The sequence below is a fragment of the Anabas testudineus genome, chromosome 15, assembly GCF_900324465.2.
Source record: "Anabas testudineus chromosome 15, fAnaTes1.2, whole genome shotgun sequence".
NCBI lineage: Eukaryota > Metazoa > Chordata > Actinopteri > Anabantiformes > Anabantidae > Anabas > Anabas testudineus.
In genome coordinates, this window is record NC_046624.1 from 5,363,608 (window position 1) to 5,383,225 (window position 19,618).

General features: G+C 40.2%; 2 protein-coding genes across 2 annotated transcripts in view; one reads left to right on the plus strand and one right to left on the minus strand.

Annotated features, from left to right (window-relative positions):
• The window catches only part of cdh23 (cadherin-related 23), a 143,504-nt gene that overhangs the window by 12,373 nt on the left and 111,513 nt on the right, over positions 1 to 19,618 (minus strand). The window contains exons 35-43 of the mRNA XM_026354390.2: positions 18,994 to 19,122; positions 18,326 to 18,454; positions 17,893 to 18,120; positions 2,581 to 2,802; positions 2,382 to 2,501; positions 1,788 to 1,968; positions 1,573 to 1,706; positions 995 to 1,204; positions 538 to 645 (exon numbers count right to left, since the gene is read on the minus strand). Of these exons, the coding sequence (XP_026210175.1) occupies positions 538 to 645; positions 995 to 1,204; positions 1,573 to 1,706; positions 1,788 to 1,968; positions 2,382 to 2,501; positions 2,581 to 2,802; positions 17,893 to 18,120; positions 18,326 to 18,454; positions 18,994 to 19,122 (1,461 nt within the window). The remainder of the gene's footprint in view (positions 1 to 537; positions 646 to 994; positions 1,205 to 1,572; positions 1,707 to 1,787; positions 1,969 to 2,381; positions 2,502 to 2,580; positions 2,803 to 17,892; positions 18,121 to 18,325; positions 18,455 to 18,993; positions 19,123 to 19,618) is intronic.
• vsir (V-set immunoregulatory receptor) lies at positions 5,521 to 16,404 on the plus strand. Its single transcript, XM_026354391.1, has 7 exons — positions 5,521 to 5,755; positions 10,880 to 11,269; positions 11,429 to 11,479; positions 11,576 to 11,686; positions 11,939 to 11,966; positions 12,563 to 12,738; positions 14,427 to 16,404. Exons 1-7 carry the CDS (start codon positions 5,671 to 5,673, stop codon positions 14,492 to 14,494), a joined length of 909 nt encoding a protein of 302 aa, XP_026210176.1. The 5' UTR covers positions 5,521 to 5,670; the 3' UTR covers positions 14,495 to 16,404.

Sequence of the window (19,618 nt, forward strand, 5' to 3'; positions counted from 1 at the left end):
AAGTCAAAAAGTGTAGAGATCCTTGTTACTATCAGCATGTAGGTACAGGGCACCGTCTTGCAGATAGCCCAATCACAGATCATTCATACCTTCATCAAGTATACTGTAGCTCTGTTAATCTAATCCTCGGGATTAGACAGTTGACACTTAATTCATGATGATGATGACGGGAGTGTTGAGTTCTTTCATGTCTGTAACTTTGCTAATGGTCTTAAAAAATAAGAAACTTAAAGGTAGGATGACTTATTGGCTTAAATGACAAAACTGCTTCATAAACAAAGGCAACCTATAACTTTTGGTATAACTAGATTCTGAAATAATAACATGGGGGGGGGGGGGACTGACAGGCATTCCTTCACTGTGTATGTAATGTGTACTGTGTAAAGTCAGGCTTGGTTGTTAGAACTTGCTCAAATCAAGCAGACTTGAAAGATTACAATGTTTGACAGTGATTTGTGATTGTTTTAATGGTCTGTGAAACGTCCTATGTGGCAACGTGTGTACACTTGCTGTACATACATGGGAGAGTGAAATTACCTTGCGAGCGATGCGGGGGTTCTCAGGGTTATCCTTGACAGTGATGGTGAGTCTGTACTCAGCCACTCGTTCTCTGTCAAGCGGCCTGTTCACCTGCACCACGCCTGTCTGAGACACAAAGAGGAAGATCTAAGTCATGTATTTTATTTTTGTACTACTACTATATATGTTGTTTCACCCTCCCTTCTCTAAACATGAAAGGCACGGCAGTATGTGTACCCTCTGTATTATTTTGTGCTATGAATCTACAAATGTACGCTGCCATCGTCTGCTGCTACTGCTGAGAGGGAAGTCAGGCTAAACTGACATCTTAAAAGTGTGGTGAAACCTGGAAGCTGCCTGTCAAAAGCCTTGCACTTCTATGCTTCTTTTTTCACCACCTGCTCTACCTCTACCGCACCAGTAAGTCATTACACTCTGTGCTCTCTGCTGAAACCACACCATCCGCTTCTCTCACTGTGTCACTGATGTAGAAAGCTCCATCCTGGTTTCCAGCTGTGATGTTATAAGTGAGCAAAGCGTTGCGTCCACTGTCTGCATCTTGCGCTTGGACTCTGGCCACAGTGGTGTGAATGGGGGCACCTTCGCTCACATTAGTGTAGTACGGCAGGTTCAGGAGGATCGGGTCATTGTCATTGATGTCAAGGACAAGAACCCCCACCACCACCTTCACAAAACAAACACACACACACACACACACACACAAAAACCCCAAAACAAAACATACAAGTTAAGTCAGATGACTTAAAATCTCCTTTTTGATATAAGGTGCTATGTAAAGATAATGGATATGTCAATTAATGTTAACTGATAACAATATATACTAATATATACTATACTAATACTAATTATAATAATTAATGTAAAGGTTTTGTGATAGTGGTACTCTTTTTGTAGTATGCTGCTCACAGACATGGGCCTTATAAACAATTTGCACTTTTGTAAAAGTAGTCAATGTAGTTAGTAGTAGTAAAGCTTAGAAGATGCTGAATGTTCAAGAGGACATGATGGGTGCGTGTGTGTGTGTAGACCCACTGAGCTGCTGCGAGACGGGGTGCCCAGGTCTCGGGCAGTGACAGTGATGTTGTAGAAGGCTGTGGTCTCTCTGTCCAGCTCCACGTCTTTTCTCACCCGAAGCTCACCCTCCACTGGAGAAACCATGAACTCGTCTGACAGAGACAGAGAGAAAGAGGCTCAGAAGTACAGAATTTAATAACGTATCATTTTCTCCATACCAACCCGGTACTAACTCTGAAGATCTCCACCGGTAATGCTGTACTCCACTTTGCCATTTAACCCTGAGTCTTGATCACTGGCTCTGAGGGTACAGACCCGTGGTCCTGGCTGGCCCTCAGTAACCTCGAAGGGTCCCTCATAGGCTCTGGGGAAAGTGGGTGTCACGTCGTTCACATCTAGCACATTTACAAGCACCTAAAAAGGGAGGACAAATGAGTTTTTAGCAACATTATGAAGAGAGAGGTGACGGATTGTCATATGTACAGTATGTGTGGTATAAATAGGACACCAACAGACTGGGGAAATCCACACTAGTCTAGTCATAATCAGATTTTACAGCATTTTTTAAAGCAGTTTTCCACAGACTCATCATAGGACACTTTGTTGAAATGCTGATGTTTTAGTTGAGAGACGTCCATAGAACTGAGGTGTGTGCACAGGATGGAAACATTTGTCTGCTGTGTTTTAACTAAAAATATCAAGAATCAAATTATTTTTACTTTTCTTTTTAACTTTATTATAATTTATAACTTATTTTCACATTGTATCTCCAGGTAGAAATTCATTTTAAAAACTGATCAGAGTGTATGTTTTTTTTGCATCATTACTGTTGTGCTAGATGTCAGTCGAAGATCAGGTTTTGGACATTGGTCCGTTGCTGTGACAACCAGTGTGTAGTGTCCGTTGCTGATCTCGTAGTCCAGCTCCTTCACAGCAGTTATTCTCCCCTAAGTACACACACCATACACAGGAAGTTAAACTTTGCTTGTACCACTGCAGTACAGCACATTGGTTTCTATGTCTTACCGTGATGTTGTTAATAAAGAAGGTCTGGTTCAAGTTTCCTTGAGTGATAGCATATCGCAAGATGCCATTCAGACCCTCATCTGGGTCAATGGCTGTTACTGTGGCAATGGTGGCACCCACTGTTTCTGGTCCTTCGCTCAGCACTGTGACGTACTCCTCCTCAGGAAACTCTGGGGGGTTATCATTCTCATCAATAATGTGAACATAGATGGTAGTTGAGGTCTGTGTGAGAAACGGAGAGACATGGGAAAACCTTTACATTTGAATCTCATAAACACTATTGACAGTGCTCATTCACAAATCATTTCCAAAAAACAGTGTCAGCTGGGCCTGCAGGTGAGTCTAACTTTGCCATTCATCATTATTATGAACCAATTTATCATGCTATATTACAGAGCAAACATCAAGCACAAATCAGGACTTCATAAAGAGGCCAATTCAACGATGTTGTAATCAGCATTTATTAATTAACAACAATGACTTAACACTAATAACTTGTAATTAAACTCTGATTTTCAACACCTTATGCTGCAGTCCCCCTGCCCACTTCTTCATACACCATTTACTTCATGCGTGATTAATAAGGTTTTCCAGTAAAAATCAACATGTTGCTGTCTGTATTCCTGATGGGGATACAGGACTGTCTATTAGCTAGGATTCTTCTGACATGGGAGAATGACACATCGCAGTAAAAGTATATTTTCTTACAGACAGAATGAAAAATCATCTTGTGTGAACCCAAAGGAAATCTTGAGAATAACTGAGGCAGAGAAAAGATACTGAAAGGCAGCCAAAGGTTCTGGTTCCCTGTCATTTCACCCACTCACTAAAAAAGAAAACCTAGTGTTAGTGAGGACAGACAGAAATGTATGCTAAAAGAAACTACTTCATCAAACCACTGACAGATACAAAAACAAAAGTATCAAATGGAGCTAGAGTTTGTCCTGCTCCAACAATCTGACCTCCTACTCATCCTCCCAGTTTCTCTCCCACTGCACTTCAAGAGGATATTTTATATATTTATTTTTATTAATAACCAAATCAAGCAGTACATTCAAATTAGTGGTTGGACAGTTTAAATAATAGATGGACAGCCTTTGTGCTTGGCGTTTATAAACTTCAACCAATGCATTTATTAAACTATATTTAATCAGGTAGGACCATTGACACATAAGAGAGACCAGAGAAAAGGAACCATTTCTAGTCATGAGAACATAATCAGGAACAGAAGAAATATCCACAGAAAAAGAATTGAAGAAAGTGCTGAGCTTTTCTTAACCCTTTTGTGGTGTTCATATTTTTGTTATTCAGCCAGTGTTGGTGGACCCGCTGCATTTTTTGGGTTTGGGTTCCTGTAAGACAGAAGGTAAAATGTGTGGGAATGAGAGAGGAGACAGGTGTCGGTGTTAAGTGAAGCAGGGGGACAGAGACAGAGACAGGGGGAGGGAGAGAGAGAGGGAGAGAGAGAGAGAGAGAGAGAGAGAGAGAGAGAGAGAGAGAGGAGAGAGAGAGAGAGAGAGAGAGAGAGGGAGAGAGACAGAGAGAGCGAGATATAGAGAGAGGCGAGGGAAGCTATAGAGAGCGAAGTCGAGAGAGAGATGCGCTCGCGGTTTTTTATATATAAACTATATGGAGATAGCGCAGGTAAAATGGGGGTATAGGATCGAGAGATCTATGGGTGGGGTTGGTTGTATATAGATCGCTCGCTTGGATGTTCTATCGATATCATAGTTTTGTCGCGAGAGATACTAGATAAGACGAGACGTGATAGATCTTGGGCGAGAGATCTCTCGCGTTTTGTTGAGCTATATCTCGCTATGTTGTCGATGGCTCTCGAGCGCTATCGAGCTCGAATCTGTTTCTGGCTAGATATGTTTGCTCGATAGCTACGATATCGATCGACATCGATTCTCGACTAGAGGTCGAATATCTGTGGTTTTTCATAGATCGCTCTCTTTGGTGTTAGTGTTTTCTAGACTACTCGCTCTTCTACGTGTGCTCTCTCGGGATTCTCGACTCCAGATATATCGCTTTGCTTTGGATCAGTCGAGCTCTCTCTCCGGGGTTCGCGCTATATCTCTCGATATAGATTTTTATTTTTTTGTTCTCTTCTCTCTCTCTCATTTTGGCCCTCGATCTAGCTTCTCATCTCTCTACTTTCTCTCGCTTCTTTTTTCGCTCTCTCTCCGCTGGTGTGGTTGTTTGCTAGACGCTGCTCCTACTGTTTGCGTCTCTCTTCTCTCGCGCGTCTCCTCTGCTCTCGCTTGTTCGTTCGCCTCTCCGGCCTACGCTACTCTCGCCGCTCTTTTCTCCTTTCTCGCGTCTATTTCTCTCTATCCTTTGACTGCGCGAATGTATCTCTCTACTCTCGAGCGCTCTATCTTTTTTGGTTCTCTCGCGGTTTCTCGACTCGCTCTTCTATCTGCCCTTCGCTATCTCTGCTCGAGTCTTTTTTTTTTTGGTGTTTTTGTTTTTGTTTGGTTTTTTTTTTTTGCTGGGTTTGTTTAGGTTTTTGTGGATTTTTTTGTTTCTTTTGGTTTTATTTTTTTGTTGGTTTGTTTTTTACTTTTTTTGATGGGGGAGGGAGGGTTTGGGGAGGGGGGGGTCGGTTTTTGTGTGTTGGGGTTTTTGTTTTGTTGTTGGTTGTTTTGTGTTGTTTTTTTCTCGCTCTCCTGCGTAGCTCTCTCCCCCCCTCTCTCCTCTCTCCCTCTCTCCCCCCTCCTTCCTGCTGACTCTCGTCCCGTCCTCTCTCTCTCCCCTCTCTGCTCTCTCTCTCTCTCTCGCCTCCTTGTGTTTGCGCTCCGCTCTCCCTCTTTGTTTACGCTCTCTGCATCGTTCGTCTCTCTTTCCCTTTTTCCTTTCACCCCCCCGTGTGTTTTCCCTCCTCCCTCACCCTTCTGGCCTTCCTCTACCCCGTCCGCCCAGTACCGCTGTGGCCCCGCCACACAGCTGTGTGTGTGTTTGGAGACGGTTTAGTTTAAGAGTAAAGGAACAGTAACTAGTTAGTTAGTTAGTTAGTAGTATAGTTAGTTTACAGCCCGATAGTCCAACTCCTGACGCGCTGTTTGTTTCCTCCACATCAACCCAGCCATGGAGGGGAGACCCTATCGGACATCACTCTGGACTCAGACGTTCATATTTGGTTTTTGCGCTGTTGTCTTCTCCTCAGCTGGAGGTAAGAAATAAAAAACCCTCCACCCTGTAAACCCCGCTGTTTAAACGGATGATCGCACTGTTCCGGGCGTGTGGCAGCTTGTTGACAGCTTCTGTCTATTGACAAACCAGTTGACTCGAGTAGTCATGGAGTGAGTTTAAATGTGCTATAATATGTGAGTAATATAGTAACATAGTGTGAACTTGGCGTCTGATGGCTTGTGCGTATTTTCCATGTGGTTTAGATTATAACTTGCTCCCAGACAGTCCAGTGCTACATGTTTCTGTGAGCCACCACTGTCTCATTTCCTCATACTCCTCACCATGTATGTTATTTTATTGACCAAGCACATGCGTGTTGTTTCTGGAAAAACTGAGCAAACCTACTTTAAACTTGTTGTTTTGAGACGGAACATCTGGTGTGAAGCTGTTTTAAAGCTCCTCCCTGAGACGTAGTGAAGTGTGAATCCACTTTAAACTCGTACTCACACAAAACTGTATGTTTTTTTATTTCAAGCTTAAATATGGAAATATTAGCTACATAGGTTAATTTAATATGGCACTAAGACAACAGGCGTGTGCAGTCACCTATGAGTGTGGTGACCTTTGGATCCAGCAATTTACTGCGTTACTTTCACATCATTGTTTAGTTTCGTGCTGATTCAAAAGAAGAGTTTTTTTTTTTTTTACCAAGGATTCTGGCACGGCTTAAATTTTAGGCAACTGACGCTGGAGGAGAGAAGAGGAGTTCTTGCCCCAGAGACGCACGGTGCGCACTTCGATGGATGTGGTCTAGATACACTCACCCCTTTCAGGCAGCTAGTGATGTTTACTGAACTTACAGACTGACTTGTCCTGAAGAAAGTCTTTGAATTATGAATGCAGGCCTATATAATGTCACACATCAACAATCCTTATGGATCAACTACTAACTTTAAAGCCACAGTGTCTTTAAGTCATGTTATGTCTTCTTGGTTTGGAAGTTTCCTTCCTATCATCCCATGATGAAAACAGGATTCTTCTCCTCAAAACAAGACTTCAGATAACAGTGCAATAATCAGTGCCTCCTTTCCTCTCAGTATAGATAAGCATTTAGCTCCCTATGGAGGACAATAGTCAATGAACTGCACAGGATGTGTCACTCTGGGCAAACTTTCTCCTCCTGTTGTGGCACAGGTTGTGCTGTGTATCGATTCCCTGAGTCCTAACTGAATAAATCACAATTATAATACAGCAATTAAAAATGGTTTTCTGGGCCAGTCCCAGTGACGAGAAAAGCCTGACTAGGCCAGTGGGGGTGCTGATATGCAACACTTTGTGGGTGCCCGCTGCATGTGCATGAGTAATAAGGAAACAGTGGAGGTGGGGGGAGCTCACTCTTCTGTGGTGATATCTGGGGTAACACCGTTTTTAAAGGTCTGCCAAGCATTTGTAATTTGGCGTCTGATATTTAATATGCAGTGAGTATTAAATAACTTGAAAAAACCCAAGATACCAGCAACCTTCTTTTTTTCAAGTAAGACTGTATTGTGTAATGGTGTTTCTCTGAACTGCCCAAGGATACAGCATTGACAAGTACAGATAGAGCCTTGACTCTGCTTCTAGTCACAGCAATAAAAAGCAGCAAAACTAACATGTTGTTAGTGAAGATCTTAAACAGACATGGATAAAAACAGTGTAACATTAAAGTCATGCTATGAGAAATGCTACAAAGTGGAACGCAGGAAGGACCAAAAAAAGAAACAAGCTAACTATGTGAACAGTAGAAAGTTTGTTACAATGATGTAATGATTGAACTTTTAATGTTTCAAAAGTAGAAAAAGGCCCAGTTACGTTTAAAGCAGATTATAAATTGAGGAACCCATGTTGCAATTATGCTTACAAAGCTATTACATTACTCAACCAGTTAATCACTTTCCTGAATTTACTAAGTACTGTAAATTTATAGGAAGAAGAGGCACGTTGACTGACTTCTGTGCACATTAAATAGCTCTTGTACAAGCATATTTATCCCACAAAGTAAGAAAACACACCGTGTTATTATAGTCAAATATCTTGGTTCCCTGAACATGACAACCTTCATCATTGACCCTTAACCACTTCCACATTTTAACACTTCCTGTTGCTAAAAAGATGTCTGTTTGTTACTCCTTACGATAGAAGTTTCTACTGAAAGTCACGTTCTGTGTGTGGATGGGCTAATCTGGGACTCTCCTGCTGGTTTCATTAACACCCTGCAATGGGGTGGATGATCATTACCATAACAGTAGGTGCGATGAGGGTGGGGTTTTAGCTGTGTATGTGTGTTGAGGGGGCAGCACTTGTGCAAACGCAGGTAGAGAATTTGTGCAAATGAAAACATACCAGACTAACTGGTAGTAGTTCATTAGCACAATTTATACACAAGAGTAATAAAAGTACTGCATACTCTGCAGAAGGTCTAAGCAGAAATCTAGATGTGTAATTAATACACACAATCTATTCTGACTGTAGAAAAGAAACCTGTCAGAGGCAACATGTCCCTAACAGGTGGCATTCACACAAAAACAAAAGGGGGCCCGTTTCGGTGCCCTTAGGGGCTATCAAGATCCTGAGAACAGTGATCAGAGGAGAAAACTTCTGTGTGTAATAGAGCCAAAACACAGATGTCTGGTGTACACCAGTGAAAGAAATCCTGTCTATTCCAGACACAAAGCAGAGCTGGCTGCCTGTTTTTTTTTTTTTTACCTCGCTGCAACCACATCAAGACAGCTCAGGTAACACCACCCACTTGGCACCTAAAATGCTGAAACAAATGATCATTGTCTACACTCTTTTCTTATAGGACCTATCCTGGAAGGAAGTTACACCTGACATATTGTACATTTGTATATAGTGTTTCATGGTAATCTAGACCAGCGTTTGTTCTAGTTTTTGCTTTTCAATCTCTGAACTTTAAGCAAAAGGCACTTCTAATAAAGTTAACTTAATATACACATATATGCATTTAATTATGCAGCATGACTCTTATCTCTCCACAAATCTTACACTAGTGTAAATAGGAGAAACTGGGAAAGAGCTGTCAAAACGAAGGGCAGAGAGGAAGGCAGGGTGGGTGTGAAACAGGAGAGCGGAAGGGCTTCCCCTCCTATTGTCCCACAAAGGAGAGAGGAATAGATGCGGGGGCAACAGTTTCACTTTAATCACCCTCCCTGGTCTTCCTATTGCTTTTCCTTGCTCACAATGGTTAACGCAGAGTTCTCACACACATACACACACACACACACTTATAAAAAAGCAAAAATTGTTAGCTTGTTAGTTGTTGTATTTCCTATTCGGCTGTATGTTAACCAGTCACTAAAATGTACCAGTGACATTTAATATTTAAAACAGTTTATGTGCTTCCTCATTTATTTTCTAGCTTACACAAAGTCTTTCTTGTGGTGGACTATGCTATGCTACTTGTATTAAAAGCAGTGGATTGCACAAAGCTACTTCAACAGCTTTTTGTGGATTTACACTTTCACTTTCAGCATGTTGCCGTCCAGTCTGTTACACAGTGTGTTTTCACTTTGACAGCAGATGCAAAACATCTGCAGTAACATCATTATTGGTGTTGGTCGGGATATAACTTGCCTGGCGTTTCTTAAGGAGGAAGACAGATGGAAGAGTGGGAGTTGTGTTTGTGTACTAGTATGGAAGGAAATCCTCCTAAAATCCTGGCATTGACCAGTTACCCTCCACATGCACACATACTCCTTACACACTTCCCACACACATTTACCGTAAAATCTCTTATACTTGATCAATCTCTGAATGCATCAATACATATCTGCATGCATGCTCTTTAAAGCCAGTCCACCCACACACATACTTGTAATTCACGTGCATGTCTTGCTGTTGTCTTTGCAGCACTTACCATTCTTGAATCAAAAACACACTAACAATCTTTTATGTACAATCTTGTAAGAGGAGAAGGTGATACAGAGCTTTTATATTATTTTATATGCACTACATGTGTGTAGTGTGTATTCATTTTATAGATTGTCTTGTATCCATATTGTTTTCTTGCTGAGGCTAAGATAGTGGTTTCTTACTGGTTATCCCTGAGGATCTGTTTAGTTTGTTGCGTTACTGCAATGAAATCCTCATTCAAATCACATATTAAAGAATTACTCTGTGTGTTCCAGTGTTGCACTAAAGTCTAAACAGGATGTGGTTGAAGGCAGTATATGAGAATGAGAGGAGAGTGGTTTATACAATATGTAAAGAAACATCTTACAGATGTCTATATAGTTTCCTGGCTGTGCACAAAGATATGTGAAATCTGTGTCACTCTATAGTGTTCTGAGAATTAAAGGGACATTTCGCTGAAATCACTGACCAGTGATACCACACAACAGAAGCAGAAATTGGTTTGATGGCAAAAGAGTTACCGAACGACATATGTATTGGGTAGTATCTCTCTGTCAAACTGACAGAGATACAGGCAGTTTAACTTCCACCGAAGGTTCTATAGTTATTTTAACCAGACAACGTACTATCTTTAACCACAGTACGAATAGGGAGAAGAGGAAACAAACAGTACTTACACCAAATGCACAAAACCAGGAAGCATGCAGTGTGCAAAAAGAGGACATGAAAAATGATTGCACTTGGGCTTTAAATCTATACTGAAAGAAGTAGTAAGTATAATTACTACCACTGTAGATGTTTGTGTTATGACTAGTGGTACACGGCAGGAACTTTGTCCCACTCAACATCACCAAATTATTTGAACTGTGATTTACCAAACAATTTCTTGTTTGAACTCTTGTCTTAAAAGATCGAGGCTTGACCTTTAAAATATTTATAATATATAATTACTTTAAAATATCTCCTATATCCAAGCATCTGAAAAGCAGCTGGAACTTTACAATAAACATCATGTTGTAGTTGCATTAGCATAATTGACATACATTACTACTATTACATACTAAATAACTTTTTTTTCTGTTTATATAACATATGATGCAATGTTTAATATAGTTTCTGGTCTGGAAAAAACAGCTGACATCAATATGAAGTATCGCATTTTGTTTGAGGTGGTATTTATTTAGAGAACAAAAGTGGATAAAACTGTGCCATGTGTTGCATACATTTATGTGTTTTATCTTTCTCTCTCTAGCCAAAAATGGGATGTCCCACACCCACTCCACATTGGCTGTTTCTGCCCCCCACCTGTACTACACCTGTCCTGAGGGTGCAACTGTCCAACTGGTGTGTTCCCAGAGAGGCTTTGCCTTGCACAAAACCGATATCTTGAAGGAAGCCTGGCTTTTCACGCCACATAGTGACCAGCGCTGTTACAAGCAGCATGTGCGGCATACTATCACCGGTCATTCCCATGGTAACCACAGTGTGCAATATGGAGCTTCAGAAAAAAACTTCTGGGTGGTTCTGCAAAACGTGACCTATGCGGATCAGGGTCGCTACTGCTGCATGGTCCGAGATTTTGACAAGGATCATAAAGTTACGCAGGTGCCCCACACCCACATCGTTCTCTCAGTTACACCACGTAAGGACACTTCATTTTTGTGAACATGCTATAACATAGCATATGATAAACTGGAATGGAAAGAAGTTAATTTATATAAACCACAGTGTCTTTTGCAAGCTGCTAAGTAGGACAAACGTTTTGTTAGTTAAGATTTGGTCTTTTTTGTTCTCTTTCAAGGGAGAAATGGATCTCAAGAGTGCACTGCATGGGATCCCACACCATCTGGAAGTATGTAATATTATTTAAGGCTAGTGTACATAGTAAATGGATGATTAGCAAGTGATTCAATTTATTTGACACACAGTCTCTCTGTTGCTTTCCCAGGCTCGGTGGCGGTGGCTTTGGCCATAGCAGCCTGCATCTTGGCTTTGCTCTCTCTGCCTCTCATTCTAGTGCTTGTGTACAAACAGAGGCAGAGTGCCCATTCAAGCAGACGTACGTATTGCTGATATGCACCCAAGCACGCACACACACACACACACATTCAGTTCCTTGTTCATGCTATGGGTCAAACATAAATCTCTCACACTTCGTTCCCCATAGTGTTTTGTTTCACTCATATTTCCTGTCAGTGGGGTCGATTAACTACATTTCATAAAATAGGAAGTACATTCACACTGTATCTGTAGTGTTCCGCTCTGTTTCAAATAATTCACAATAGCCCATTTCCTATTTCCTCTCTCCCAGGTGGACAAGAGCTGGTGAGAATGGACAGGTAGGTTTTCCCACAGTCAGACAGCTGATCTCATTGACCAGCTTCAAAACACAGCTGCTCTAGAATAATAGCAGTGTTTACACAGATAGCTACTTAACTGCTGCATTTACTAGCTATATGTCTTAGACAATACTTTAGCTTGTTTCTGCCAGTTATAACAGTTGAATTACACCATTACAAGTCAAATATACATTTGCTTTAAAGCACTAATAAATGATTACTACATTAATTTAAAGACAAATTGTACAATAAAAGGACTTTTGCCCTTAACATTTGTTACACTTACCTCTACACTGTAATGTGTGTCAGTGGGGTGTCTTATGGAAGAACATACACCCTATATGGGCCCAATAATATATTCTCTATATTTGTCTACATTTATTGTAAATAATTAAATAAACTCAAATCAATTTGGTATAGTATTAAATGTTCCTTTCTGAACAACAACAAACTGGTTTTGAACACTAATGTGACAGACATACTAAATGTCTTGAGCAACAGATGAGTGTTGCAACAGTTGATTGGGTCAGAGCAGCATTTCTTACTCATCTGTATGCTTCTCTTTCCTGTGTGTATGTGTGTTTGCGTATGTTCAGTGAAGCCCATGGCCATGAGAACCCAGTGTTTCTTGGGGGATCACCACAGATTAAGACCCGTACTGTTTCTCAGATCATGACCAGACAGTCCTCTGAGACAGGACGCCACCTGTTGTCTGAGCCAGGAACCCCCCTTTCCCCTCCTACACATGGGGACGTATTCTTCCCAATAGAAGGTAGGAGACACACACACGCAAGTAGCCATACATCATAACACCATCTAAAGGGAAGTGAAATTCAGACCAAGACAGCAATACAGACTGCTACAAAGAGTTTTATAATAGACAGCGGCCAGCCACTGATTAATGTTTATTGAACAAGAAAAATACTAAATCATTCAGCACAGGCTAGGACATTTATTTAACCTAGGACAGTTATTTAACCTATTTTGTTAAGACTTTCCCCGAGTCTGGCTCAGACCTTACTCTGATCACCACTGTAGCTCAAAGAAAACCGAGTGTGAATATCAGGTTCACTTACATGGCAACGTGGGTAGTTTTCGATTTGGGAAAGAGTGTGCACTTTTACCATAAGTAATACCCTATTAACATTCTGGAAGTGACACTGATATTTGATACTTTCAATGTACAAGGGTACAGTATGTAAATGTATTACAGGACATAGCTGTGAAAAAAATAATATTTCAAAATGCACTTGACCTGGTAAAAGACTGATGCAAGACCAAACTTTGCGTGCTTCTGTTAAAACATCCTGCCTTCAGTGGAAGTGTTAAGAGGAAAGAAGCTTACAGTTTTGTGCAAATTTGCACGCTCACACTTAAAACAGCTGTGTCGACTTGATGTGACAAAGAAAAAGGATCAGTTCGGGGAGTTAATTTTTTGTCGCCTACACAACTGAAACCTTCCTCTCTTGCCTTGTCACTCTCTACCCATCAACACCCTCGTTTAACACTAATGGTCCCTTCAGCCATGCTCTCCAGTGCAACTTGAAATAAAACGGAAAAATTTACAATTTTGAAGGGGTTCAGTTTAGACTGTTTTTCTACCGATCCCTGGGGCACCTGTGCAGACATTCCAAGCATACTGAGTTAGACTACTCTGTTTCTGGCAACTCAGACAGAAAGGGCAGAACCAGAACTAAAAACTGGAAGATCACATTATTTTTATGAACTTGAAAGGTTTCAAAAACAAAAACAAAAGCTATTACAGTCTAATACCTATTGACATGGCATTCTTTCATAGCTGATGTTACTATTAGGAAAACCTTTGCTTGCTGTATGTGACATATGGAAATTTCCACTCCTTCATGGCATCTCACATTACAGATGTGCTTCTCCTCTAGATAGAGCTACAAATAATGATATAACCATTACAAATTGTGGAAAAAAAATTTCAGATTGTCAAAAGATTTTCCATTTGTCAAGGTAGATTTTCCTTGCCAAAGCTCATTTCCTTTACTGGTCTCCAGTCGTTATGCAGATTAAACAGCCTGGTTTCTTGTCTGAGGTTTCGTGTTATGTTGATAGAAGCTACACTTCCTACAGCTTTCCTCTTCATCTTTTTTTTTTTTTTGGCCTGCTGACCTTAAGCTGAGAGGAATTTAACCAGCAGCAGTTCCCCTCTTATCTGTAACGTGTCACAACTCAGACCGAAGATGTCTGTGTTCCCTTTTTTTTGTATTTCAAGCAAAAATACTTGTGATTCTGTGAAGTCTCTCAGTTTCTTCTGAGGAGTGGGAGGATATGAAAAGTAATACTGTCGTGTGTCATTTGCCAACATCTGCATTTGAGCAGGAAGTGTGCAAACTCTCTCATATCTAAATTTCCATGTCAGCACAAATACATTTTATGTATATTTGATAATATATTGATTAACTCATGAATCTACAATTTTCTTGGTTTCAGACACCATCCCCGAGTCTCCAGATTTCCTGCATGTTAGAGGGGGGTCGGGGCCTATTTCATCACTCTAACTGCTGATCTGGAAACAGTCCCACAACTCTCTTCCTCTTCTCTCCAGATCGATGTTGCAAGTATGAGCTGTCTCACAATAACCCATGCTGGAATTGTTGTCTGTACATTGTCTGGACCGCAGGAGGGAACGCAGTGTGTTTTTTTATTCAAAAACAATTTCCACTTGCAACAACAGCTGGAGGCCAAGAGCAAAGGCTTTCTTGTGAACACTTGTTGTGGTAGGGGCTCGTTTGTATGTGACGTTCTATTTACATGTTGTCAAAAGCCCATAGGCCAACCAGGTGCCATGATCGGGTAGGGGTTGAGGGTGGGCTGGAAGAGTTTCCAGCTTGTTAGGATAAAACTGTTTATGTGGACTGTAAGGTTTCTAAGTTTCCTTTGATACCAAAATTGTTTGTTGTTCTTATGGTGCATTTCCTTATTTGGTCTTATTTAGGTTCTTTAGCGTTGTAATTGGTATGGCACGATCCCTGGTATGATCAAAAGAAGTGCACTTACACCTTACACCATCTGGTTTCTGTCCACTCACTGTAAAACTCTGCTGTGGGTCATAAGTGGTGTGAAGGCACGCAAACCGCATAATGTGACTGAATTGATCAATTGCTTATTATGGGAACTGTCAAATAAACATGACACAAGATCATTTGGTAACCGTGTTACCTCGAATTTAGAAATCGAACAGCCGTACCCTGTGTAATCTGGCAGTTACTCAAGTACGAACATAGCAACCACACACTAGCATCCACTCCTAACTCACGTCATGTTATTTCATCTGGTTTCAAATGAAATGTTATTGGAAAATCAAACTAGACTGGAACAACAATGTATTTCTGGAATTGAGCCACAGGTGTGAAAGTAGACCAAGGCTGTCACTCCACCCCTCAGTAATAAAGCACTCTAATTGCTTTATACCAAAAGAGACCCGATCATCAGAGTAGTTGCAATATTCTTGTACAAGTTGACAGTTTTGTTTTTATGGCATTACATGGTTCCTCTATATAATTTCCACTTAGTCTTGGCTCCTTTTTCTTCCGCTATTTGCTACCTCAGCTACTTTCAGCTCTGTTGATCTAAATACTCTTCCTTCCTAAACTCTCAGTAACGCAACAATTTATACAGGCCATTCTTGTGTACAGTTAAACAATGAGTACAAGTGTTTATTGATATTTTCTTAAATGTAGCTTGACAGATTTTAAATTTTTATAACAAACAACAATGAAACCGCAAACAGCTTCTGCCATCATCAATGCTGTTTAATGAATGCATTTGTAATTTTAGTAGGGTAAGTATATGTGTTCATTTCTATTTTCTGTGTGCAATGGGACTGTTAATAGCTAAATACCTACTAGCACATTGAAGGAGGAATAGCTTTGACATGCCAAACCAAAGACAATCAATATTAATGTACATTATTGCAATGCTGATATTATATAGTCTGTGTGTGTGCCTTTACAAAACCACAGGTGGTTTTTTAATATTGAGGTTAAACGGATACAGGTGGTTAACGAAAATAATCTCTTATTGATGTGTAGCAGGTTTATAGGGTAAGGTGTTGTGAATGTCTGTGTTTCAGTATGTGTGTTTTCACGTGCATTTGTGTGTTAACACGTCGTTCCGTGGCTGGGGAGGCATTTCTACATTATAACATTTCAGCGAGTCCACATGCCTTCAGAATGCTGTATGAGGGTTAAGACTTTGTTTCGGTGAAGATTAGAGTTACATTTAGAGTAAGGGTTAGTTGTCTGGTGGTGACTGGAAAGTTTACGGTAAGAGGCTAGAGAATGCATTATGCCAATCCTCACATTTGTATGTTTTCAAAAATAAATGTATGTGAGTGAGTGTGTGTGTGTGTGTGTGCATGTGCATTCATATTGGAATGCAGTTTTGCAATTTCTGTTGGTGTGATATATCTTGCAAAAAAGCCTAAGTTTTGAATATTGCATTTGCATTTCTATGGTTGTAATTTGTAAAATAAAGTTATGCTCTTAAAACTGAAAACCTTGTGTCTAGTCTTTCAATTCAGCGTACCTTTCAGCTGGCAGGTCTCCAAAACTATCACTATACAAGGACATGCTGCACTAGCTGCCTAGGGAGCCATCACAGATAAACAAGGTTGTTCCACTTGTGCACCTCTAAAATGGTGCACGCCAGAGTGACTCTGCCATTGAGAAAGAGAAAATGATAAAACAATCTTATTTTATGTTGTTTCATTAGAAAAGACAGAAACTGATGGTATTGGGAGATCCTTGTAGTTGTTCTAGTCTTACATTGACTTGTTATATCTTGTATGAGGAAGAGCTAAATAAATATAGGTTGTATGTCTTACCTAGATACGTGGAGTTAAAAATAAAAACACAGGCCACATACAGTACAACTGGCACGTGACAATGGATTTAGATGAGACACACAGAGTACTAAATTCTCATCTGTACCCATAAAAGGCCTGTTCAAATGCTACAGACACATCTAAACAGGAAGCACAACATCATACATCTTGTGGCTTTCCTGTTTATAAGTGAAGGTGTTTCCTGTGCTTCACAGCTGATCAGCTCATACTGTATTTTATTTACTATGTATGTTGCTTGAAGCATGTTGATCTTACTGTGGGTCATATAAGTTATACTGTATCTAAACAAAGGTCAGGTAGATAAAGAGGCAGTAAACAGAGGGCCAAATGAGCACACCTTTCAGGTATGGCTGGAAGATGACTGTTGTAGTACAGTGACAGACCAGCAGAGGGCTCTTCATGTAAAATGTGAGTTCCCTCAATGAGGACCCTAATTCAAATCACCATGACTAGATCATATCAGATTTGGACCCTTTTTTTTTTAAAAAAAGTCACCACTTGGATTTAAATAAGCATACAGGTAAGAGCCTCACCTTGGAGAATTACTGCATAGATGATTATGTTTCAGCTGGCAACAAGTTATTTAACCCTAACTGATGCAGCGAGTAGCTTCTCATTTCTTAATCAACCATGTAGGAAGACACATCCTGTAGTTTTGGAAACAATGTTAATCTGTTCCAAATTATTGGCATGAATCAAGCAAAGAAAACATCTAAAGAGATAGAAACTACTAAAACTGGGTTAAGAACTGTCCAATGCATTATAAAAATCTGGAAGGATACTGGGAACCATCATTTTTGAGGAAGAAATGTGGTTGGTTAATAATTTTGAATCATTGTGATCAGTGAACTGAACTCACTCATTTCCACATTCATTGTTGTGATATTGCAGAAGCTTAAAGATGCAAAGGCAAATGTGTGCTATAATCGAAGCTAAATGCAACCTAATAAAATATTAGAGCGTGTGACTTTTTTTTTGGACGGACATATGTGTATGTTTCGCAGGCTATTAGTAGCATCTGATATGCTTAGACAGATTCTTGCATCTTACCGATAGAGGGGGTGTCCCATCATCTTCCACAGTGACTGTGAGTATGTACTCTTGCTGGCGCTCTCGGTCCGGAGGGGCTGGACGTGTCACCATCTCTCCTGTCATACGGTCCATACGGAAGGTCAGGTCCTGGTTTCCAGCAGTTATATAGTAAAACAGCATAGCATTGGGACCAATGTCTTGGTCAGTAGCCATCACACGGAGGACGGATGTACCTCCTCCAACATTCTGCAATTGACATTATAAAGGGAGCATCATTAATGACTGCCTACAGTAGAATAAATCTAAAGCTGTGACTGAATATTTATTTAGTTTGTGCAAACTTAAAACCAGTACTTAGAACTTTTTTTTCTTCTGCTCAAAAACTAGGCACATACACAACTAGGGGAATGTGAAGATAAATTTAAATTGTGTACCCCATGCTCCATGTTACCTCGCTTATGCTGACATTGTATCCCTTTGGGCTTTGAATAACAGGTGCATTGTCATTGACATCCAGGATGTTGATTGTGAGTGAATGGTCTGTGTATCTGGGAGGTGAGCCATTGTCGATAGCACGCACCTAAAAAAAAAAAAAAGAAAAATAAAAAGTCTTTTGAGAACAAATATATCATATTTGTTTTTATAAATGTATTTATTAATAACTCTTCTCCAATAGACCAAGACTTTTTTCACATAGTGAACAGTAATAAGTAGTGTGGAGCGTTTATATTTTGCCGCACCTATAATTAAACATACACATGATGTATACTAGTATCTAGTATCTTGCACCTTAAAGGACTCTGTGAGCTGCTTAACAAGTAATTTCCCCGCTGTGGGATCTGTAAAGTTTGATATTATCTTAATCTAACCATGTGAACACGTACATGTATGCGTATAGTCACATAGGGCACAAAGTGCGATGAAGTGTCAGTCGATCTTGGTGCTATTCACTTTAATGAAATGTTAAGATCACTTTAATGAAATAAGAGTGAAATTTAATCCTTTTATTTTTGTGCTGAGGTCCTACAGGTTGTATGTGTGCTGTGGTTGTATTTGTGTCAAAGAGGGAAAGAAAGAATGAGTAGCTAAAAATGTCATAACATGTGACTGCTTCCTGACCTTCAGTAGGTAGCGGTCCACTGACTCTCGGTCCAAAGGAGCATTAACATAAACCTCCCCATAGGTGTGGTTTACTGTCTTGATCATGAACACATCCTGCATGTTGCCTGCCACCAAAGTGAAATTCACCTGAGAAAGAGTAATGAGTCAAAATGAGACAAGATGAAAGGTAAGAGACAGAGTGAAAGATTTAAAACAGCGCATCAAACCTCATGTTTAGATTCAGTCTGAAGCTCTAATCATAAAGTACCAACTATGTATAATTAGTTCAATGATTGTGTTCGGCTATGCAGGTTCTAAATCTGAAATAAATGATAAAACATGCTAAAGAGACAGTGGGGGCCCAAATGAAATCCCCACATAGCAACACAACCAAGAGCAAACAAATAGGCATAAAAAGGCCACTGAATTTTTAATTGAGAAAGAGAGAGGAGAAAATTAAGAAAACACAATTGAGAGGCAGGTAAAAGTTGGATGGTAGATAAAAAATAAAATAAAGAAAGTAGTGCCAGCAACTCAGATGGACTGCTGTGCTGAGTTTAGGAAAAGTAGTTTTGTTTACTGGCATCAAGCAGTTTAGATGTTTTTCCCATTAAATTAATGTTATATTATACAGAAGTCAGTC